The 25,475-nt window shown below is 42.9% G+C and overlaps 1 protein-coding gene and 1 pseudogene across 3 annotated transcripts in view; one reads left to right on the top strand and one right to left on the bottom strand.

Moving 5' to 3' along the window:
* Positions 1-25,475, bottom strand: part of RSPH10B (radial spoke head 10 homolog B) — a 39,703-nt gene that overhangs the window by 1,520 nt on the left and 12,708 nt on the right. For 2 of the 3 annotated variants that reach the window (XM_030846121.2, XM_030846120.2), the window contains exons 8-19: positions 19,255-19,431; positions 17,938-18,097; positions 17,591-17,712; positions 16,785-16,974; positions 15,308-15,422; positions 14,275-14,354; positions 14,027-14,175; positions 7,643-7,750; positions 6,524-6,667; positions 5,002-5,127; positions 3,520-3,619; positions 239-437 (exon numbers count right to left, since the gene is read on the bottom strand). In XM_030846121.2, coding sequence (XP_030701981.1) covers positions 239-437; positions 3,520-3,619; positions 5,002-5,127; positions 6,524-6,667; positions 7,643-7,750; positions 14,027-14,175; positions 14,275-14,354; positions 15,308-15,422; positions 16,785-16,974; positions 17,591-17,712; positions 17,938-18,097; positions 19,255-19,431 — 1,670 coding nt within the window. Of the gene's footprint in view, positions 1-238; positions 438-3,519; positions 3,620-5,001; positions 6,357-6,523; positions 6,668-7,642; positions 7,751-14,026; positions 14,176-14,274; positions 14,355-15,307; positions 15,423-16,784; positions 16,975-17,590; positions 17,713-17,937; positions 18,098-19,254; positions 19,432-25,475 lie in introns of those variants that run through there. The other variant, XM_030846124.2, reaches the window with a different exon arrangement.
* Positions 23,271-23,921, top strand: LOC115846871 (peroxiredoxin-1 pseudogene; annotated as a pseudogene).

The raw sequence follows: 25,475 nt of genomic DNA, 5'->3' as shown, positions 1-25,475 counted from the left end.
TGGCGCACGGGCTTAGTTGCTCCGCGGCATGTGGGATCTTCCCAGACCAGGGCTTGAACCCGTGTCCCCTGCATTGGCAGGTGGATTCTTAACCACTGCACCACCAGGGAAGCCCAGAGGTGGTAGACTTTTAATGAAAGTGTTTGGTACTGAAGCTTCTGGTGGCTACAGAGGACAGGAAAGAAAGATGCCCGAGAGCCAGGTGGGCGGGAGGGAGCCGAGGGGTTCACTGAGTTACCTCGCCTCCAGCTCCTCATTCTCCACCTTCCTCTGAAGGGCCGTCGCTTCATTACGTAGCCTGTTTTCCTTTACTTTCTCCTTGAGGGTTTCTTCGTGTTTATGTGCTTGGAAGAGAGTGTTCACAAAAAAGATGTACATGTTACTGATCCACGTATTGAATTTTTCCTTTTGTTCATCCTTGGATTTTTCTTTTTCCGCTGGAAGAAAGTTTGATTAAAATGAGCATTAATACGGTCTTGCAATAACCCCGGGGTCTGTGTTCCAGTTCCCCAGTTCTGTCACTTCCTGTGCTGGGCTGAGTGTCCTCATCCCCCCATAAGGTGGGTGACCCTGTGCTTCTCATCGGCTTGTGAGGATTAAGGGTAACTGCAAAATGCTTCAGGGACCACCTGGAACAAGGCTGGTGTCAGCTGACCACAGCCATGATTGTCAACACTTCCTTCAAGTCTCCTGGTACCTGTTATTTTTTTCCTAAATAGCTTAAATATTTTGGTTTTCTAAAATTAAAATCTTAGAAAATTTACAAGATTCCCATGTTTCAGAGAAAGAAAAAAAACTCTTGGCTTTTGCATACATTGTCTTTAAAGGCAGTTTTCACTAAGAAAATTTCATTTCATTTTATTTGTTTTGTTTGGCCATGCCACACAGCTTGCAGGATCTTAGTTCCCCCGCCAGGGATCAAATCCGCGCCCTCAGCAGTGAAAGCACAAGAGTCCTAACCACTGGACCTCTAGGGAATTCCAAGAAAATTTTAAGAAGGATTTTAACTCTGAATTGAGTAAGAAGGTAGGTAAAATTATTGACTTGGTAAGGAGTTGCTTCACATTTACTAAGGCCAGCAGATACACACTTTGGAATGTGTTTAATATAGTTGATTCCAGGAAGATAATGCTTTGGATAGTTCTATACTATCAATAAGATGGGGGATCTTTCAAGAGAGCAGTTGTTTTTTGACTGTGTCTACAGCTTGGGCTGATCTGCTGTTTGATGGCAGTGATGGGAGAGGAGTATGGGCACAGGTACTCTGTAAGCGTAGCATTCTGTGACCAATCTACCCTCCATCCCAGGAGCCACTGTGAAGGGCCCAAGAGTGGAAGACGCATGCGGAGAACCTTGATGCTGGTGCCAGATTTTTTTTTTAAATATTTATTTAAATATGGGTCTTTGTTGCAGCACACGGACTCTTAGTTGCAGCATGCATGTGGGATCCAGTTCCCTGACCAGGAATCGAACCCAGGGCCCCTGCATGGGGAGCGCGGAGTCTTACCCACTGGACCACCAGGGAAGTCCCGCCAAGTGCCAGATTTTACAAGGACTAAGAGAAATGAAAACATATCCATAAAGACTTGCACACCCGTGTTCACAGCAGCATTACTCCTGATAGCCAGAAATGGGAACCACCAAGCCGCCCATCGGCTGATGGGCAGATAAAATGTGGTGTGTCCACACAGTGGAGTACTCCTCAGCACCACAGGGACAAGACACTAAGATGCGCCACAACAGGAACGGGCCCCAAAATGACTATACGTGAAAGAAGCAGATGCAAGCGAATATGATTCCATTTCTAGGAAATGTCCAGAAAAGGCAAATCCATGGAGAAAGTAAGTCAGTGGCACCAGGTGGCCCACAGGCACCCCCCGGGCTCCAGGCACCTCACCCACACATACCTCCCCCCTGTGGCCAGCTACCTGTGGTGGTGAGAGTGAGCTCTGGCAGGTGACCAGTGAGCACACACAGAAAGCTGGCCCAAGTCTGTGGGCCACGGAAGGACCACAAATGCCAGCTTTAGCACCGACGTTGGGAAAGCAAGGTACATGAAAAGGTGCTCAGCATCACTGATCATCAGGGAAATGCAAATCAAAACCACAGTGAGACGGACTTATATACACTACCAGATATGAAACAGATAGCTGGTGGGAAGCAGCCGCATAGCACAGGGAGATCAGCTCAGTGCTTTGTGACCATCTAGAGGGGTGGGATAGGGAGGGTGGGAGGGAGATGCAAGAGGGAACAGATATGGGGACATATGTGTATGTATAACTGATTCACTTTGTTATGAAGCAGAAACTGATGCACCATTGCAAAGCAATTGTACTCCAATAAAGATGTTTGGGAAAAAAACCCAACACAATGAGAGGGAATTCCCTGGAGGTCCAGGGGTTAGGACTTTGCGCTCTCAGTGCCGAGGGCCCAGGTTCAATCCCTGGTTAGGGAACTAAAATCCCACAAGCCACAAGACAAGGCCAAAACAAAAAAAAAACACCAACTCACACCTGCTAGAATGGCTTGCTTCAAAAAGAAGAGAGATGCTGTCAAGGATGTGGGAAAACAGGACCTTTGTACGGTTTTGGTGGGATTGTAAATTGGTACAACCAGTATGGAAAACAGTATGGGTTTCCTCAAAAAATAAAAAAAGAACTACCCTATGATCCAGCAATTCCACTTCTGGGAATATATCCAAAGGAAATGAAGACACTATGTCAAAGAGATAGCTGCATCATCACATTCACAGTGGCACCATTTACAACAGCCAAGACAGGAGACGGCCTAAGTGTCCCTCAACAGATGAATGGATAAAGAAGAGGTATATATACACAATGGAATAGTACTCAGCCATAAAAAGGAGGAGAGCCTGCCATTTACAACACCATGGATGGACCTTGAGGGCGCTACGCTAAGTGAAGTAAGTCAGAAAGAGACATACAAATACTGTATGATCTCACTTATAAGTAGAATCTATTTTTTAAAAATACAAACATAAAAAGAGATTAGATATGTGGTTACCAGAGGAGGGAGATGGGGGACACTGGAGGAAGGTGGTCAAAGGTACAAACTTCCAGTTGTAAGGTATAAGGATGTGACGTACAACACGATGACTGTAGCTAACACTGCTGAATGATGTATGTGGAAGTTGTTAAGAGAATAAACGCTAAGTGTTCTCATCACAAGAAGAACTGTTTTTGTGTGTATTTATGAGATGATAGATGTTAACTAAACGTATTGTGGCCATCATGTCACAATACATGTAAGTCAAGTCATTATGTTGTACACCTTAAACTTACACAGCACTGTATGTCAGTTATATCTCAATAAAACTGGGGAAAGAAAAGGGTTAGCTCAGTGCCTTGAAAGGGAACTCTGTCAAGCCAGGGGGCAGAGTTGGGAGCAGCTGTCCCAGCCTAGTTACGTTTTAAAAGATGGTTGTACATTTTTATAAATGTTAAATCATTTATAAGCAACAGTTTGCTAATACCAAAGTTCTATTATTAAAATACTCACCATTTTGAGATAAAAGAAAGGTTCGCTCCTTTCCTGGAGATTTAAAGTTCATTTTGGAAGTTTTTCCATCACTTAGAGACTTCTTGATCTTGGGCTTTTTCTTTTTAAAAAAAAAAAAAAGAAAAATCATAAAGCAAAATATAACTTCTGCATCATTATGGACTAAAACTAATTTTCTACATTATAAATAATTAGAAAAGTATTAGTGAGGCCATTATCTTTATGCTAATTTGACTATTTTTAATCTGCCCTAAAATTTGACTTTTTAACCTGTATATTCGTCCTGTTAAGGAAATGAATAACAGAGCTATTGTATTTGCTGGAAGGCTTCCCCAGGAAACCAAAGACTAGAAAATACTCCCTGGGCCTGTTGGGAAAGTATTAATCCATCTCTTAGTGGCTTTAATTACTACATATATATATATAAAACCATATATCAATACATGCTGTTTACGCCTACATTTTTATCTCCAGTAGATCTCACCCTTGAACTCCAGACTTTGTCTCCAGCTGCCACTTGCTGTCACCACGTGGATGTCTCATCAGGCACCTTAAGTCTGACATGCCCAAACCCAACCCTTTAATTTCACCCCCAAAACTCATCTCCCCCTAAACCCCAGTCCTCCCCTTCATGATAAATGGCAGCTCTGTTCTTCCAGTCGTTCAGGCCAAAAAAACCCTTAGAATCATCTTTGCCTTCTCTTTCCCTCTCAAACTCCACAGCCTTCAAGATACATGCAGATAATTCCAAGAGCTTCCTTACGGGTTTGTCAACAGCAAAGCCATCGTGAGCCTACTGAACCCCCTTGCTCAGGGCCCCCTCCCGGCCGGGCGCTGCCTCACTCGGTGCATCTTCTGGGCTACGCCGACGTGGCTACACCTGCTGCTACACCCCTTCCAAACACCCCAGAGGTGCTCCCGCCTCAAGGCCCCCGCACAGGACAGTCTCCTCCCAGCTGCGCTCAAGTGTGGCTTCATCCGAAGACCTTCCCTTCCCACCCCACCCTGTCTCTCAGTCTCCACCGCCTGCCTCGCTTTCCACCGCATCATTGATCCCTCCCAATTGTGTAAAGAAGTATAGCACTGCGGTAACGGGTGTAAATCCTGGAGTCGAACTGCCTGCGTGCAAACCCCCAGCTCCACTGCTTACCAGTTCTGTGACAGTGGGCAAGTTACTCGACCTCTGTGCCTCAGTTCCCCCTTGGAGCCGATGAAGCACCTACAAGTCGTCTGGGCATTAAATGAGCGGACCCCTGGGAAGTGCGTAGCACCTGGTAAGCACCCCGAGGGTGTTCACTCTTCCTGTTCTTCACGTGTCACTACGTCCCTCTCTCCCCCGGAATGTGATGCCCACGAGAGGACGGGCTTTCTGTTCCCGCCAGAACCCTGGCACCAGAAGAGCCCTCACCACATAGCAGGTGCGCAGCAGCGGTAGATCCCATGGCCGCGGCACTGTTTTCATGGGTAGCTGTGAATACAAACCTCTGATTGCCTTATCTTGCTCATGTCAAGCAAGACTCCTAACTTGCTTGAAGACGACTTAGTGTTGCCGTCCTGCACCTCAGATTCCTGGCTTCTTAGAGCACTTCGTCTCCTGTTCTGGGTGTTCTGATCAACGACAAATACATAAGAGGATTTCTGTTTTCCGTGGAGACACACGTGTACGTGATTTTAACGTGGTATAACTGATTTACAATGACCTGCACATAACGCGCACTATGACGGTGAGTTTCGATGTGTCTACACCTGTGAAACCATCGCCTCAGAGAGTGGACGTATCCATCACCCCAGGTTTCCTGTGCCCCAGGAAGCCCTCTTCCCTCATCCTCGGGCAACTACTTACCTGTTTTCTGTCACTACAGATCACTTGGCATTTCTAGAATTTTACGTCATTGGAATCACAGCAGTATGTATCCTTCTCTGTCTGGCCTCTTTCACCCAGCATAATTAATGCACCCATGCTGTTGGCATGTGTTAGGAGTTACTTCACTGCTGGCTCATCCCCCGTTGTATGGTTATAATAGGACTTGTTTATCTTGATGGATGTGCGGTGCCAGATTGGAAACCAGACGTGAACTTGATCCGATGGTTCCTGAGGCTGTCCCCGAGGCCAGCGTGTCCGAGTGTGGTTACTGGAGTCCATGTGCTGCCATCCACACAGGCATGGATGAGTTTAAGGTGGACATGACCCGGCCCCAGCCTGTGGCCAGGCTCTCGGATGACCTGGAGGGGGCGTATCTGCTGATCGGGTGGACTGGGTGCTACTGAAGTTGAACCTGCACGAGGGTCCAAGGCACATCCTGGGACTCGTGGTCAGAGGTGCTCCTTAGATGACCAACAGTGAGAGGTCTCCCTGAGTGAGCAGCTCTCGCGAGTTTCCCAGCTGGGGTTTCCGCTGGCCCCCAACACTCTCCCTTGTGGCTCCGAATGAAGGACTCAACGATCAGAAACCCTTCCAGCCCACTACCCTGAAACCCCCGCTCCATCTGACCCAGCGGCTAGATCTTTCGGTCAACGGCCCACACTGTCCCTGCTCCCCCAAGGCTTTGGCGTGAAGCCCAGTGTCCAGCCCCATGAGCAGGTCCTGTCCTCTGGGACGCGCCCAGCATCCTGCACACGCTCGGGAGCTGTTCCTTGGCATCTGTGCTCTGTGACAAGCAATCCACTCTTGTAAACACTAGATCGTGGGATGAAACGTTTCATAAAAACCACCTCAGATGCCGTAGGCCTCGTGGTCCAGCCAGGGGAGCCCCACACCCCTGAGGGTGTCGGTAGGCCCTCTGACACTCATTACGTATCTCCACTGTCATAGGTCATGACCAGAAAATACATTTTCCCTAATGTAGAAAAAAGACAATACACTCCTTTCAGAATGTGAAAAGAAGTCTTAAATAAGTTATTTCCTGAAGGGTTACAAAAGCCCAAGATAGTCTTGATGATGGTTTAACCATTCCAGAATAAAACCCATTCCTTACTCTGTAAATTCTAAGATATTATTTGTTACCTGATTTATCATTGTATAAGTGCTTCCAGCTTTGTTTCCAGACGAGCCATCATTTGGAAAATTTAAATAGAATTTAGTCGATTGGTTAGTAACAGAGATGAGTGCGAAGCTTAACAGAGCTTCAAAGAATTCCAGGAAAACCAGCTGAAATAGAAGAAAATATAAAGGGTCTTATTCATCCTGACACACCTCGAGGTGGACCAGCAGTTCTTCTGGGTGTTTGTTCTCCAGAAAGTACCACCTTGTTCAACACTCAGGCATCATGGGCGCACACCAGTTTGCAATAAAAACTACAGCATTTAAAAGATCTGTGAGGATGTACATTCTCTCCTTAGCTTGTAAGTCATTTTTCTATTTGCCGGAAACATTTTATTTTATATTAGCTAATTGAGGACAGTCACTTTCAGAAGTATTTCTTTTTTTCTTGGACAGCTAGAGAAGTGGCACCTGTTAGGAGTCGGTGCTGAATGGCTAAGCCCTCTGGAGATGCTGGGATAGGGTGAACATATTTTGTACGTAAGGAGGATATGAATGGGGAGGGGCGTTGCAAAGGGAAGACTGTTACGGTTTGAACTGTGCCTCCCAAAAAAGAGTTGGAGTCCTGTCCCCCAGTATGCTCAGATTACAGATAATCGAGCTAAAGTGAGGCCGTTAGGGTGGGCGCTAGTTCAGTGTGGCGGCTGTCCTTACAAGAAGAGGGAAATTTGGACCCACAGACAGAAACATAGAAGACAATGTGAAGAGACATGGGGAGCAGACAACCTCTACAAGCCAAGGAGAGAGGCCTGGAGCAGATCCTTCCCCACAGCCCTCAGAAGGATCCAATTCCAGCAACACCTTGATTTCCGACTGTCAGCCTTCAGAACTACAGGCAAGATATGCATTATATAAGCCAAAAACAGGTGGCAGGGGCGGAGGTTAGCAAGTACAAATGTCCTGAGGTAGGGGTGTGGTGGGCGTATTCAGGGAACAGCTAAGCGGCAGGTGTGACTCAGTGTCAGACGTGGACCCAGAGAGGTGGCCATGCTGGCACCATTGGTGCCAATCCAATCTTGGTGTCCAAGGTAGAGCAAACAGCCTGAGTTGGATCTGTACCGTTCGTGACACCAGTTTACAAACCTCAAGTTTAAAGTTGCTGTCAATTCCATCATGCATGAAAGGATTATCCTCTGCTATGACCTCCACAAATTTTCTTGCTGTTAATTCTTTATTTATCATTTTAAATCTCTGTAAAAGAAACAACCAATCAAATCATAATGGCCGATAATTACAAACAGCTATATATTTTTAAAGTTAGTTTATACCAATACAGCACTTTAAGGAGATGGTCTAGAAATAAGTATCTTAAAAACTGGTAATTTTGAAAAGCATTCTGGATTAACATTGGTATTTACCTCTCTCTCCTTCCCTAATCCCTCTAAGACAACAGTAAAGATTTTTTTAGAGGCATAAACATAGGACAGAGAACGGGAGAGTGGATGACCCAGACGTGAGATATCAACACAGCTCTACTGGTGGGAAAGCGCTGGACTAATGAATGGGCTTAGCAGAACAAGGAGCTGAGAGCTCAGGGAGGCAAGAGGCAAGTCGAGTCCAGTCGGAACTCAGGAAGGAGTCAGCTCTGAAAGCCGTGCTACAGGTAAGGCTGAACACAGGAAGACTCCCAGAAAGTCTAGGTGAAGACCCTTTCCGCATCTAGACTGAAAACAGAAGGTTGACTTGCTGGAGATACTGAACCACAGTGCATTTGGCTCCCCTAAAGTCACAGTCCTGCTGAAGACAAGAATTAGGGGAAAGTGCACGTTGGTAGGGCCCTCCCTTCACACTGACCCTTCCCTCCACTCTGTTCTAAGAACTATGAAAACCAGGTTCATATCCCCCAGGCAGGAGTTAGGAGAAATCCTCCCCTGGAAAATCGAACATCCAAGAGAAAAGCTCTGTCAACCACAGGCTGGTGGAGGGTCTTCCCTGGCAGTCCGGTGGTTAAGACTCCACACTTCCAATACAAGGGGTTTGGGTTCACTGCCTGGTCAGGGAACTAAGATCCCACATGCCACACGCCACAGCCAAAAAGACAAAAGACAAAACTGTGGGCTGGGGAGGAGAAAGGGGAGAGGTGGGGCAGTTTCCTGGCTTGGTTACTCCACAGTGAAACCTAATCTTTGACAAGTGCCGCTCATCCACATGAACTTCCAATCAGCCTTTATTTATTTTATTTTATTTAATTTATTTTTTTATTTTTGGCTGCGTTGGGTCTTTGTTGCTGTGCTTGGGCTTTTCTCTGGCTGTAGTGAGCAGGGGCTACTCTTTGTTGCGGTGCGCGGGCCTCTCATTGTGGTGGCTTCTTTTGTTGCGGAGCACGGGCTCTAGGCACACGGGCTTCAGTAGTTGTGGCACATGGGCTCAGTAGTTGTGGCTCGCGGGCTCTAGAGCGCAGGCTCAGTAGTTGTGGCACACGGGCTTCGTTGCTCCGTGGCATGTGAGATCTTCCCGGACCAGGGCTGGAACCCATGTCCCACTGTGCCACCAGGGAAGCCCCCATTCAGCCTTAGAGTGCCACAGTCCTATCTATGAGTGGACAGCCAAGTTTCACCACACATGCTATGCGGAAAGCCTTAATATAAAAGCCAGAGAACAAAACCAACAGAGGTGGGGAAGGGAGATCTGGACTTGGAAGGAACAGAGGCAATGTAAAAAGCCGAGAAAAAAAAAATTCCATTTAGCTCCCCCACCCCCAATTCATTTCTTCAGTGGAATAAGAGAGATTGCATCCATGTTTTAAAAACAAGCAAAATGCTTAAAAAAGGGTCAAAGGATTAGAAATTTAATAGCAGAAACTCAAATAGAAGGGGAAAGATAATGCAGGAAATCTCTCCTAAAGGAGAACAAAAAATAACAAAGATATGGATGGTCAGAGAGAAAAGACTAAAATAAAATTAAATTGGTCCAGGAGGTTTGACACCCATGTTCCACAAAAAGGATGGAGCAAATGGAAGGCAGGAAATCTGAACAAGTAATTCCAGAGCATGTTGCAGGACTGAAGGGCACAGGTTTCCAACATTAAAGCTCACGAAATAAACGTAAAAAGACAAATACCAAAGCTGCATCACTGTGAAATTTCGGAACAAGGATAAAAGTAGATTGTAAAATATTTTGGCAAGGAAAAGAAATTACATCAAAATGATTGAGAAGCAACAGTAATCAAGACAGTGTGGTACTGGTAAGAGGATAAACATACAGATAAATGAAATACAATTGAGAGTCCAGAAATAAAGCCATACATCTATGGCCAACTGATTTTTGACTAGAATGCCAAGACCAATCAATAGAGGGAAAAAGTCTTCTCAACAAATGGTGCTGGGACAACTGGGGATCCACACACACAAAAATTGTTGGACCCCCTACCTCAGACCATATACTGTAGAAAAATTAATTCAAAATGACCTAAAAGTCAGAGAGAAAACTCAGAAGACAACATAGAGGTTAGTCTTCATGATCTTGGATTGACAATGGATTCTTTTTTTTTTACATCTTTATTGGAGTATAATTGCTTTACAATGGTGTGTGACAGTGGATTCTTAGACTTAACACCAAAGGCACAAGTGAGAAAAGAAAAAAATAGATAATTAGACTTCATCAGAAACCAGCAAAAACAGAAGGTTTTAAATAAGAGTCTCATAACATAACATACTCAAATGTTCAGGTTTCAGTGGGAAATCACTGACTCATGGTGCCAATAGCCAGGAAGATATCAAACTGAATGAACAAAGACAATCAACATATGCCAACACCAAGATGACAGAGGACACAGAATTAAGTGACACAGATTTTAATTAAAATGCTTAAATGAGCCATTACAAACAGGCTTGAAACAAATGGGGGAAAAAAGAAAGTCTCAGCAAATGAATGGAAGAAATGAAGCACTAAATGGAAATTTTAGAACCAAAAACTATAATAATTAAATTAAAAGCTCAATAGATGGGCTCAACAGCATAAAGAAAGGGATAGGAGAAAGAATCAGTGAACCTGAAAATGGAATAATAGAAATTATCCAACCTGAACAACAGAGAGAAAATAGACTGGAAAAAAAAACAGACTCAGGGACCCATGGGCCTATAATAAAAGATCTAACATTCATGTTATCAGAGTCACAGAAGGAAAGGAGAAAGAAAGGTGGGTCGAAAAAGTACATGAATAAATAAGGGCTGAAAACTTCTTAAACTTGATAGAAACACAAACCTACAGATCTAAGAATTTGAGTGAATCCCACATAAGATAAACCCAAAGAAATTCACATCAAGACACACGTCAAACTTCTGAAAACTAAAGACAAAGAGAAAAGTCTTGAAAGTGACAGTGAAACGACACCTTCCTATCATGGAAAAAATTCACATGACGGCAGATTTCTCATCAGAAAGCACAGGAGCCAGAAGGAAGTGGCACAGCATTTTCCAAGTGCTGAAAGAGGACTTTCAACTCAGAATCCTCTTGCCAGAGAAAATGTCCTTCAGGACTGAAGGGGAATTAAGACATTCTCGGATGAAGGCAAACTAAGAACTGGTTGCTAGCAGACCTACCTGAAAAGGATGGCTGGAGAAAATTCTCTAAATAGAAAGGAAATGATAAGGAATCAGGAACTTCAGGAAGGAAGAACAAATATTGTAAGCAAAAATAGGGATCGGTACAATACACTTTCCTTTTCCTCTTGAGTTTTATAAATTATATTTGGCAGTTAAAGCAAAAATTATACTACTATCTGATGTGGTTCTAAAGGTAGGCAGAGGAAATATCAATTATATTATAAATGGTAAGGGGTAAAAAGATGTAAAGGGAAGTAAGGGTTTCTGTACTTCACTCGAATTGGTCAAATGATGACACCATTAGACTGTGATAAGTCTATTATATTTATAGATACTCAAAACAACACTATTAGATCAATCGAAATGAAATTCTAAAAAATGTTTAAGTAACCTACGGGAAGGCAGGAAAAAGAAAACAAAAACAGAACAAACAAAAATCGAAAAACTAAATGGCAAACTTACACCTAACAAACCAATTATATTAAACGTCCATGTTCTAAATACACCAGTTGAAAGACAGATACTGGCAAGTATTGCTGGTGGGACTATAAGATGATCCAGCCACGCTGAAAAATAGTTTGGCAGTCTTTTAAAAAAAAAAATGAGACAAATACTCACCATATAACTCAGTAATTGCCACCTGGGGCGTTTATCCCATAGAAATCAAAACTTGTCCACAGAAAAACCTGTCCACAGTTGTTCATACTATATATATATTTTTTTTTTTTTTGCGGTACGCGGGCCTCTCACTGTTGCGGCCTCTCCCGCTGTGGAGCACAGGCTCCGGACGCGCAGGCTCAGCGGCCATGGCTCACGGGGCCAGCTGCTCCGCGGCATGTGGGATCCTCCCGGACCGGGGCACGAACCCGTGTCCCCCGCATCGGCAGGCGGACTCTCAACCACTGCGCCACCAGGGAAGCCCCTGTTCATACTATATTGATTCTACATCCACAAACTATAAACAACCCAAATGTCCATTGATAGACGGATGCATAAACAAATCACGGTATATCCATCGAATGGAATGCTATTCAGCAGTAACAGAGAGCGAACTATTTATACCTGCAACAACATGGATGAATCTCAAAATGACTATGCTGAAAGAAGCTACACCAAGAGAAAACAGAGAAAAGAGATACAGAGGATATAGTATTATAAACTATTTTAGCTACAGTCCCAGAGTGAAAAAATGGTTCTGAAGCAATGATTAAACAAGTAATAGTGGAAATTTTTTTAAAAACTGATGAACAACATTAATCCATGGAGTCAAGGTAGCAGGTAGCAAGTTGGAGAGATTCTTACTGGCCAAATATGGGACAATTTGACCATGGGGGATGGAGGGAAGACTGCAGTGGATTGAAACACATCGAATATGTGTAAGCCCAGGAGTTATAATGATATTTTCAAAAGCTCATTAGTCACTGTTGAAGAACTGCCAGGATATCAACTCATTCTGAAAATTAATAAAGGGAAAAATTGAGCACTTATCCTTCCTTTCCTGTGTATTTCAGAGTCATCAGATAGCTGATGAGGTAAAGTTCTTCTTTATATCGGATTCATAGCTAAGAAATGCAGATGGAATGATAGAAAATTACTATTGTGGGACCCTTAAGGAAATAACAGATGTCAGCAATGACTGTCAGGGCTACTCGAACCACTAGTGAAAGGTTTATGGGGAACGTTGAAATGGAAGGATTCTGCTGACACCATATGACCCACTGGTTGATCTCAGCATCACTAAAAGGGAGCATCCCTGACGTGACACAACAGGAATTAGCCAGAAGCACCTGCAGCTTTGTCAGGAAACAAACAAAACCTGAGGGACTTCCCTGGTGGTGCGGTGGTTAAGAATCCACCTGCCAATGCAGGGGACACAGGTTTGAGCCCTGGTCCGGGAAGATCCCACATGCCACGGAGCAACTAAGGCCGTGCACCACAACTACTGAGCCCACGTGCCTAGAGCCTGTGCTCCACAAGAGAAGCCACCACAATGAGAAGCCCATGCACCACCACAAAGAGTAGCCCCCGCTCGCCACAACTAGAGAAAGCCTGCGTGCAGCAGTGAAGACACAACACAGCCAAAAATAATAAATAAATAAAAATTAAAAAGTTTTTTAAAACAAAATCTAATCAAGCTTCTAATTCTAGTGACCACTTTGATGGAAATAAAGGGGAAAAGGAACACCTGTCATCAACTCTCTGAGGATGCAGCCAACCAAAACTGAAGTCTGACCAGTCAGTCTACAGGGACAAATGGCCTCATTTCATCAATAATAAGGGACCACGGAGAAGAGGGAAAGTGAATAAACAGCTGTATAATATTCCATCCCCAAAAACCACGTACTTCAAAAAATTATTTCCTATCAATACTAGTTTTTCGTATATATGACATTTAAATTTGTAAAACCAGTTTTTTGTATACATGTGACACTTAAATTTTTTTAAATCACTCTATCCCCTATTAGTTTTATCCTTTATCTACCCACAAGTATAAATTTAAAATATCATGAAAGAAAAACTACCAAGAATATAAGAATATTGTATAAATTAGATATTCTCACTATTTTCCAAACTAATAACTTTCTTAAATCACTTTTCTGATGAACAGTAGTTTTTTTTAAGTGACATCCATCCCCCCACCTTCCCTTACAGGGAAAGGTCTGCATCAGTAAAGATGCTGGAGGCCCCGCCGACCATACCCCTCCCCCCTGGCTGGGAAGCCCATTGGGCACAAGCTCCTTCTGTTTCTCTTCCTTCCACTATCACAGGCCATTAGAGTTACTCTCCTCTGCTGATGGCTACGAAAATTTCTCTCAGACCTTCACCTTGTTCCTTGCACATCACAGCTAGAATATTTTGCCTTTCTTAAATTAAAATCAAAGTACCTATAAATATAAAGCCAGTACCAGCCATGAGTGGTTACCTTCAACATCCAGAGGAAGTGTCTCATGTCCATTGTGAGCTCATGCGGAGGGGCTGCGTTTGGTCTGCAGTAAACTGTGTAGATCTCCCAGCACTTATCCACGTAATTCATTGAATAGAGTGTCTGGTGGGCCTCGCAGAATAAACTGCCTAAAGATGTAATGGAAAAATAAACATTCAAAAGATGATTACAAAACTCTATTTTGGAAAATATTATGGTAAATATAATCCTATTGGTTTTGTATTTACCTTTTACACGGCAGGCATTTGGGCGAATGTTCTCATTCATCAGTTTTGTAAAACACAAAAAGAGTGATGGGCTTCTGTCTCTGTGATTAAGAAGACACCATAATCACTGCTCCTTCCAGGAGGTGGAACTTAATTCCCCTCCCCTTGAGTATGCGGTGGGCTTAGTAACTGGCTTCTAACAAGTAGAGTACAGCAAGGGGAAAATAGTAAGTCTGCAGTAGAGAAACCGGGCTGACAGCACTTAACCACGTGATCAAGGTTAACCTCCCCAGTAATGAGACAGATCGACATCATTTACCTGATAGGATGGTATTCTTCCCCCAAACTCATAACCTCAGTGTGATGATGAAAAAAAATCAGAAAATTGAAATCGAGGGGCATTTTACAAAATAACTGACCAATATTCTTCCGAAGTGTCATGGTCATAAAAGACAAACTATCACAGCTGTAGGGGACTAAGGAGATGTGATAAATACAAGGTGGGATCCTCGATTCGGTCTTGAAACAGAAAAGGGAAAAAACTCAGGAAGTCCTAAAAAAATCTGTAATTTAGTTAATGGTGTTGTAGCAATGTTAATTCCTTTATTTTGATAAGTGTACCATGGTTCTGTAAGATGTAGTAATTAGGGGAAGCTGGATGAAGGGTATATAGGAATTCTCTGTGTTATGAGAATTGCGTTGGCGACACTCTGTAAATCAACAATTATTTCAAAATAGTTTTTTTTTCTTTAAAGATACAATATCAATTTTGCTCTGAGAAAGATAGGAAATTCTGGTCTAAGGAAGAGCTGGTGGTAACTATTTCTGAATAAAAACTTGAGGGCTATGTGCAGAATTGAAACATGACCCACGTCAGAAGGGTTTTCAAAATTTAATCTTGTTTCTCGCGGTTTTGTGGTTAATATTTGTGGAAAACTTTTGTTTCTGATCCTTCAAGAGTATGAAAAATAATATCGAAGAAAAAGGAACAATATCATAACAATCCTATGAGCTCAGCCCTCATCCTATCATGGGGTCCAGAAGGAGTACTTACTGGTATTCTTTGTGATGGATGTGGTAAGCCAACTCCAGGAGGTAATTCAAAAATGTTGTCAAAAGTATTGTTGTAAATGGAGAATGAATTTCTTCAACTGGTATGTCCTTATTGGCTAAAACAAGAAAATTGGGGAGGATGCCTGGTGGTCTCTAGAACCTTCTATCTTATTTGCTCCTGGTACACAACTCAAAGAACTGAATACAATGGAGTACACCTTTTTCCTAGGGACTACCCTGAACAGCATATAAGCGTCCACCTAAAAATTAAGGTCCACATGAAAGAGCTCCATCTGGTCACTTTACAAGAAACTTACAAGATACCTTGTCCTGGTGTTTTTCAAAGTGGTCTGAGCCACAGTCTGATTAACGCTGCTAATTCTAAGTGAAGTTTCAAGTGTGTTTCAGACACTGAAATTTGAAGTAAATAGGCGTTAGGTCTAACATCAAGAAGGTGATCTGAGGCCTTCCAGCCTCCCTGCCTGCCACAATTCAGCTGAAAGGAATAAAGCCTTCAAAGTTGTTAATTTTACTGCAGGGACTTTTCAACTTGAAATCAAGCCCAAGCCCAAGATTATCTAAAGCCTTTTCTTTCTTTTTTTTTTTTTTTAAATTTATTTATTTATTTTTGGCTGCATTGGGTCTTCATTGCTGCACGCGGGCTTTCTCTAGTTGCGGTGCACAGGCTTCTCATTGCGGTGGCTTCTCTTGTTGCAGAGCACGGGCTCCAGGCGTGCGGGCTTCAGTGGTTGTGGCGCACGGGCTCAGTAGTTGTGGCTCGCGGGCTCTAGAGCGCAGGCTCAGTAGTTGTGGCGCACGGGCTTAGTTGCTCCGCGGCACGTGGGATCTTCCCGGACCAGGGCTCGAACCCGTGTCCCCTGCATTGGCAGGCAAATTCTTAACCTCTGAGCCACCAGGGAAGCCCTCTAAAGCCTTTTCTAGGCTATTCCAAGCCCTCCCTGATCCTCTCTGCTTGTGACCTGACAACTGGACGGTTTGGGGGCTTTTTTTTTTTTTGAGGGGGGGCGGATTGTTGTTGTTGTTTTCTCAGGGATAGGCAGGCTTCTCTGTAAAGGGCCAGACGGTAAATATTTTAGGCTCTGTGGGCCAGCCTCTGTCACAGCCACTCAGCTCTGCTGGTGCAGGGCAAAAGAAGCCACGGACAAGATGACAACAAATGAGCATGGCTGTGTTCCAATAAAACTTTATTTACAAGAACACGCAGTTGGGCTGGCTTTGGCCCACGGGCCGACTTTGCCGCCCCTGCTAGAGATGGTCTCTAACTGTTGCTGTTATTTCATGAGATCCTCTCCTCAGCCATGTTTTAAGCACCCTGGGGACACAACCATGTATTGCTTTCTGGAACACCTCTCCCCACATCTGCCTTCCTCACTCCCTTAACATTTCCTAACTGGTGTCAGGGTGCTGTGATGTTATACGGCTCTTTAAACCAGATGCGAAGGATGTGGAATACTCACCACTTAGTACCCTGTCCATATCGGCGAGGGTTATTTTATGATGATGGAATTTGCAGTCTTTTAGAAACCTCCAGAAGTGAAGCTTTGTCATCAGAAAGGTGTTATCCAGAGAGTGATCACATCCTAGGCTGCTGTAGAAGCTATAGATTCTTCTTAGTTCTGTAATATTTCTTAAGATAGCATATTCTACCTGAAAAGGGAGAGCCACACATATCTTCATCTTACCTGATAAGAACAAAGGTAAAAGAAAACCTGTTTTCTAAATTAAACGAGGTAACACGTGCAATAGCATTTACCTCTTACCACTGTAAGAGCTCAATAAATGTTATCTTCTCCCCACCCATCCCCAGGTCAGTAACATGCAATTTCTGAGTAAGAGTAGAAAGACATGCTGTTATCTGGACAGTGGAATTACTTTCATGCTGCTCTGTCCGATCCTGTCCTGTTTCATCCTATCTCAATGACAGTGATAAAATTCTCTTGTCTACAGATCGATATCCCTCATGGACACAGACACAAAAATCTTCAACAAAATATTAGCAAACCAGGGAATTCCCTGGCGGTCCAGCGGTTAGGACTCCACACTTCCACGGCCGGGGGCCTGGGTTTGATCCCTAGTCGGGAAACTGAGATGTCACAAGCCACGCAGCATGGCCAAAAATAAATAATTAATTTAAAAAACTTAAAAAAATAAAAGACATTCAATACATGACAACAGTCATCAACTGCATCTTCCCAGGACTGTGGAGAGTTTGCTAATGTTTTAGCCTAAAATATAGATTTATAACAATACAGAAGGTTTTTACCTGCTTCTTTTCTTCTGATTGGTCTCTCTCCGGGTACATTTTCAGCAACAAACTGAGATCCAGCTCAATGCTCGAGCCTAACGTGGAATTACTTTCACTGCCATCAAGCTTTCTGATGATTTCTAGCAGATGAGGACAAATATACAGGATAAATGTGAAAAACAATGTTAAAATATTTCAATGTCATGTCAAAATGATTTTCTGCAGAAGCGTGACACAAGAGTATTCAAAAACCTATAAGAAAGCAGTTGCTCACAGGAAACTTGTGTTTTCTGAAAGATTAGGTGTATTTTTGATGCGATGTTACACATTAATTTGCCTTTAGCTGACAGGTGGACGCTCCCTACCGGCACTGATGGAGGATCTGCAATACTGGTTCCTGAGGGCAGATTCTGGAGTCGTGTCCAGGTAGCTGATCAGTTCACCTTCAAGATTTGGAAACTCTGCTATGCGGTCATTGGAAAATGGGCCATCATACACACGCCCATTCTTAAAAGTTAATCGGCCCTGCAGAGAGAAAAGTAACTTTTTGCAGCTTAGGAAAACCGTTTTTAGAAAACCATTGGTAGGGACTTCCCTGGTGGTCCAGTGGTTAAGAATCCCCCTTCCAATGCAGGGGATGTGGGTTCGATACCTGGTCGGGGAACTAAGATCCCACATGCTGTGGGGCAACTAAGCCCGAGCGCTCCAGAGCCTGCGTGCCACAACTAGAGAGCCTGTGTGTCCCAACTACTGAGCCCGCGTGCCCTGGAGCCTATGTGCCACAATGAGGACCCAATGCAGCCAAATAAATAAATAAGTATTTTTTAAAAAATTATAGAAAAAGGAAACCATTGGTAAACGTACATCAATATCTTTTTCAAGGGTTTGGAGGCTTCTGTTTGCTTGTTAAGATCTGCACTTAGTCCACATACAGTCAGGCTCCTGGAGTCTCTTGTTACCGTGTAGATCCTCTCTCCTCTCCCCGATCCCCCTTCTCTCCCCTCACTGTATCTGCCCCACAACCTCTCCCCAACTTTAAGCACCCCTAGGTCACAGAATGTGGCTTATTAAATATGCTGATGACAGCAGAGGTGCCTATCACAGAATGGGGACTCTCTTGATATTTATCACACCCAGGCCAGTGGTTGGTCTGACTCAAAGGTGGGCAAATGACCCCCAGTTCAGCTCAGTGAAGCTAAAGATGTTTGTGGAAAACTTCTCCAAAAAGAGTTTCTTGTCTCCTTCTACTTAGTGGGGTATGTAGACGTGAAGCCTGGAACCACAGCAGCCATCTTGCAGTCATAAGGGAGGGCAGCATAACTGTGAAGCTGACATGGTAGGAGACATGGATGGATGGAGGAGAAACCCCGACGTCATGGAGCTGCTGAATCAAAGCAACACTGAAACCCACATTATTCTTTATCATTTATGGAAGATTAAGCTAGATTTTCTGTTACTTGCAACCAAAACCACCCTAACATACACACACACACACCAGACTAATTAAATAACCTCTAAATACAAAGGAAATTGATATGTTAGAAGTTATTTTAGAAGTTATGTAATCATCTTAACAAAACAGTAAGTTATCCTATGCAAAATGGATAATGCACTTTACTAGACAGAGAATGACATGCCTTTACATAACCTTTAAAATGTAATCTTCACAGGTCTGTACTCACCATGCCATGTTTTTTATTGGCAACCCATTCTCCCTCATACATGGCTCCACTGGCATAGTAGAACTTTCCATAGCCATGACGGTATCCATTCACAAACTCTCCCACATATTCATTTCTCAGAGGATACTGGGAGTAGGGGATTCTCTTTAGAAACCATGTGTGTGTGCCAAAACCATTCTGAAAAGAAAGCAAACTTCCATGAGAAATGCTCAAAATGTTTCCTCTTTTTACCCAAATCCATTTAAAATTAGGTATGAATCAAATACAGGGACTCATTTGAAGGGGCAAGGAGCATGCATGATGGAGTCTTGCAAACCTGGGTTCAGCCTCAGCTCAGTTATTTACAAACCAGCCCTTTGACATAAGGCTAATTAGTTCTGCCCTCTGGGTCTCATCTATAAAGGGAAATACCACCTACCACAGGTTGGATGTAATAATTGAAAACAGTGTATATAAAGTGCCTGGCTTAATATTATTTTAAATTTTAATTACTTTTAACATACAGATTGATAAAAATATTCCCTCCTCAATCCCACATTCCAGAGGTAACTACTAGTTGGGTTTGAAATTCATCTCTCTTTTTCCCAGGCACATACAATCATACTTAATCAACATATTACATACATATATAAAGACATACACAATTTTTTCAACAATGGAATGTTTCTATATATACACCATTCTTTTTTTTTTTTTTTTTAACCCTATCTGACTTTATTCATTGTTATACAAGCTTACACAGCTTGGATATATATACCATTCTGTAAATTCTGGGTATATACTGAAGAGAAATGAAAGCAGGGAATCGAACAATGTGTACACTCATGTTCATAGCAACATTTGCAACAGCCGAAAGGTGGAAGCAACCCAAGTGTCTGTTGAGGAATGAATAAACAAAATGTGGTCCATCCATACAACGGAATATGATTCAGCCTCAAAAAGGAAGGAAATTCTGACACATGCTTACAGCATGGATGAACCTTGAAGACAGTACGCTAAGTGAAATAGGCTATTCACGAAAGGACAAATACTATATGATTTTACTTAAATGAGGTATCTAGAAGAGTCACATTCACAGAGACAGACAGTAGAATGGTGGGTGCCAGGGGCTGGGGGGAGGGGGAAGTGGGGAGTTATTGTTTAATAGGTACAGAGTCTCAATTTTGCAAGGTGAAAAGAATTCTGTGGATGGACGGCGGTGACGGCTGAACACTGGAATGTACTTAACACTGAACTATATACACTTAAAAATGGTTAAGATGGTAAGTTATATGTGTATTTTACCACCATTAAAATTAAAAAGAAGAAAACAAAGTTGGAGTGGCCATATTCATATCAGAAAAAGTAGAGCTCAGAGAAATAAAAATCACCAGGGTTCAAGAATGACATTATAAAATTATAAAAAGGGTCAACTCACCAGGAACACATAACAATCCTAAACGTGTATACATGTAACAACAAGCTGTCAAAATATACGAAGCAAAAACTGATAGATCTGAAAGGAGAAACAGACAAATCCACAACTACACTTGGATACTTAAACATGCTTCTCTCAGAAATGGATAGAAAAAGTTGACAAAAAATGAGTAATGATATAGAAGATCTGAACAACACTATCAACCAACTTGATCTAACTGACATCTATAGAAAACTCCACTCAACAAAATCAGAAAGACACATCACATTCACCAAGATAGACCAAAATAAACCTCAACATACTGAAAAGAAATGCAATTATAGACAGTATGTTCTCTGACCACAGTGGAATTAAACACACACAAAAAACAACAGAGACGTATCTGAGAAAATACCCAAATATCTGAAAATTAAACAACATACTTCAAAATAATTTATAGGCCAAAGAGGAAGTCATGGGGAAATTAGAAAATATTTTGAACTGAACAAAACTTAAAAAACATGATATATCAAAATAAGTGGGATACAGATAAAGCAGTGCTAGGAGGAAAAATTGTAGTATTAAATGTTTATATTAGGAAAAAAGAAATGTCTCAAATCAATAGAGCATCCATACAACTCTAGGAAAAGAGCAAATTAAACCCAAAGCATGCAGAAGGGAGGTAATAACAAGAACAGATATCAGTTATTTTGAAAAACATCAAAGAAAACAAAACTAAAACTGGCTCTTTGATCATTTTAATGAAATTGATACATCTCTAGCAAGACTGATGAAGGAGAGGGAAAGCACAAATTACTAATAGTAGAAGAAAGAGGGACCATCACTATAGATCCTATATATATTAAAAGAATAAGGTAATGTTATAAACAACCTTGTGCCAATAACATTAACAATTTCTATGAAGCAAGCAAACTCCTTCAGTATAACACAAACTTCCACAGCTTACTTAAGAAGAAATAGATAACCTGAATAGCACCTTATCTACTAAAGAAATTGGTTTTATAGTTAATATGTAGTTAATTTAATCATCCCACAGACAACTCCAGGCCCAGAAGGCTTCACTGGCATACTCAACTATATGGCTAAGGAAGAGAGAATGCCAATGCTACAAACTTCCAAAAACTTGAAGAGAACACTTCCCAATTCATTTGATGAAGCTGACATCACCCTGATTACCACAAGCTGACAAGATGTTATAAGGAAATAATACTATAGATCAATATTCCTCATGAACATGGACACAAAAATTCTCAACAAAATATTAGGAAATTAAACCCAGCAAGATATAAAAAGGATAATATCATCATGACCAAGTTGGGTTTGTCCCAGGAATGCAAGATTGGCTCAACATTTGAAAATCAATTAATCTAACTCAACCAATCAATAGACCAGAGAAGAAAAACCACATGATCATCAGACTGGAGGCGGAAAAAGCACTAGACAAAATTCAACATCTATTCATGATGAAAACTGTTAAGCAAATTAAGAATTAAAAAGTGCTTCCTCGGGGCTTCCGTGGTGGTGCAGTGGTTGAGAATCTGCCTGCCAATGCAGGGGACACGGGTTCGAGCCCTGGTCTGGGAAGATCCCACATGCCACGGAGCAACTGGGCCCGTGAGCTACAACTACTGAGCCTGCGTGTCTGGTGCCTGTGCTCCGCAACAAGAGATGCCGCGATAGTGAGAGGCCCGCGCACCGCGATGAAGAGTGGCCCCCGCTTGCCACAACTAGAGAAAGCCCTCTCACAGAAATGAAGACCCAACACAGCCAAAAAATAAATTAATTAATTTTTTAAAAAAGTGCTTCCTCAACCTGATAAATGATAGCTACAAAAAACCTACAGCTAACATCATGCTTGATGAGAGACTGAATTCTTTCACACTAAGATCAGGAACAATGTGAGGATGTCCACTCCCTCCACTCCTAGTCAATATCACAAAACATCCTGGAGGTCTTAGCCAGTGCAATAAAGCGAGGGAAAAAAATGGCATACAGATTAGAGAGAAACATGAAGTTGACTGTATTTGCAGGCATGGTTATCTAGATTAAAAAGTCCTAAAGAGTCTACAAAAAAGCGACTAGAACTATTATGTGAGTTTAGCAAGGTCCCCGATTAGTAAGTTAATATATAAGATGTCATCAGAAAATCCTAGCTATATAAACTATATAAAATTAACCACAGAAAGCTTTCCTTTCCTGTGCAGGAAATACATAGCTATTTATTTATTTATTTAATTTATTTTTGGCTGTGCTGGGTCTTCATTGCTGTGCGCAGGCTTTCTCTAGTTGCGGTGAGCAGGGGCTACTCTTCCTTGTGGTGCGCAGGCTTCTCATTGCGGTGGCTTCTCTTGTTGCAGAGCACAGCTCTAGGCACGCGGCCTTCAGTAGTTGTGGCTCGCAGGCTCTGTAGTTGTGGCACACGGGTTTAGTTGCTCCGCGGCATGTGGGATCTTCCTGGACCAGGGCTCGAACCTGTGTCCCCTGCATTAGCAGGTGGATTCCCAACCACTGCGCCACCAGGGAAGCCCAATACATAGCTTGTAAAATGTAAATAGTGTGTGTGCTTCCTGACTGTCCTTTGTGGTTCGTGAGAAGTGCTGATTGCAATATGTCTTCAGGAAATGCCAAAATTGGGCCCCATGCCCCCCACTTCAAAGCAACTGCTGTAATGCCAGATGGTCAGTTCAAAGATACCAGCCTATCTGACTACAAAGGAAAATATACTGTGCTCTTCTTTTACCCTCTTGACTTCACCTGTGTGTGCCCCACGGAGATCACTGCTTTCAGTGACGGGGCAGAAGAATTTAAGAAACTCAAATGCCAAGTGATTGGTGCTTCTGTGGATTCTCACCTCTGTCTCCTGTCATGGATCATCACACCCAAGAAACAAGGAGGACTGGGACCCATGAACATTCCCTTGATATCAGACCCCAAGCGCACCATTGCTCAGGACTATGGGGTCTTAAAGGCCGATGAAGGCATCTCACTCAGGGGTCTTTTTATTATTGATGATAAAGGTATCCTTCGACAGATCACCATAAATGACCTTCCTGTTGGCCGTTCTGTGGAGGAGGCACTGAGACTAGTTCAGGCCTTCCAGTTTACGGACAAACATGGGGAAGTGTGCGCAGCTGGCTGGAAGCCTGGCAGTGATACCATCGAGCCTGATGTGCAGAAGAGCAAAGACTATTTCTCTAAGCAGAAGTGAGCGCTGGGCCATTTTAGGGCCAGGCTGCAGTAGGTGGCCATGAGAACAAAACCCCTTTTGTACTACTGTCATGCTTAAAACACAAGACTTTACACTCAGCCCAGATGTGGTGTGGGACAGGACAGGCCCTTCCTGCAGGGCTTGGGGAGGCCAGCCTTTCTTCCTCTGGAGGGAACGGCCTGAGCTGTATTATGGGGCAGGCAAACTGATGTGTATGGTAGTAGGATATCACTTTTGGTCTTTTGTAGCTTTATTAAACTTGAGCTGAGACCTTTCTGATTCTTCATTTTAGGTGGACATTAGCCTTTGAGTGTAAGAGGAATTTACTTTTTGCTTTCCCTCTTTCGGGGAAAATGAGGTGTGAGAGTGCCTCAGAATCAGGAAATTATATTGAGGGGAAATGCAAGTAGATACAGGGAATGGGCCTTGAAGCAAGGTGTTCCCTTTCGCCGTATCTGGAGAAGAGCAAGGCCTCCTACAGTACTGGCCAAGGCACTGCAATTTACGCTATAGGCTGGGTTGCAGGTTAAGAGCCCAGTGAGATTACTGGCATTTACTTTTACACTACTGGGAGGGCTGTATGAAAACCTGAGGCTTGGCCTCTTCTGAGAAACGCCTGGTACTGGTTCTGTAAAAAGATCAGAGTTAGAGGCTTCAGTGCCTTTGGAACCGAAAGGGGGAGGGGGAGACGAACACAGCGCTGGTGTTCATAGGGGAGGCTGTCTGTGTCAAAAGCACGGTGCTGAGCACCTCTTGGCTTCCCTGGGTTTCTATCCTTGATTTAAGGGTCGTTCTTATCCTCATATCATTGTCCTGAGGGAGGGCTGTCAGTGGGGCAAAGGTGGATTCCTCCTGGGCTCTTGAGGCTAGGGCAGACTCAGGACTGAGAATCCTTCTGCATATCAAGTGGTGCCCTTCTAGACACCTTCCAGACACGGCTGCCCCAGCCTAGCTACCCCTCCAGCATTCAGACAAGCCAGAACTAGGAGCGGTGGTATGGGATTCCCGGGGCCTTCAATAATAGCTTATTATAGGCCGGGCACTATTTCGTATTTATTCAGTCTCCATAAGAACCCTCTGAGGCAGGCACCTTTATTTAGGGGACAGTTGCTTCTTAAGCCCTGTCACAGGTAGCATCTGGAAGCACTGCAGAGAAATGGCAACAGGTAATAATCCCAGATCCCAAGGCAGTTGGCAAGTCTGGATCTGCTTTGGTCTTTTGACCAAACTTCAAATTTGAGCCTTGTTATCTTCATTTAAGATCTCTACTATAATTCTTTATCAAAAATGATCACCTTGTACCCAATAAAATCTTGTCTAGCCAAGTAAGTCCAAAAAAACAAATAAATAAAATGTAAATAATAGTCTCAGTCCTCCCAAGAGTCACGTGACTTATGAATTTGCCAATGGAAGAACCTCGCTTGGGTGGGAGACCTCTAGAGAAAACTAAATACTAATAAAATAGCATTAAAAAAAAAAGGTCAATTTAGCCATAAAAAGAATGAAATAATGCCATCTGCAGCCACATGGATAGATCTGGAGATTATCATACTAAGTGAAGTCAGAAAGAGAAAGACACTCTATGATATTACTTGT

This window comes from Globicephala melas, chromosome 15, assembly GCF_963455315.2.
Source record: "Globicephala melas chromosome 15, mGloMel1.2, whole genome shotgun sequence".
NCBI classification, from domain to species: Eukaryota; Metazoa; Chordata; class Mammalia; order Artiodactyla; family Delphinidae; genus Globicephala; species Globicephala melas.
This window is presented reverse-complemented; position numbering and strand designations above follow the sequence as displayed.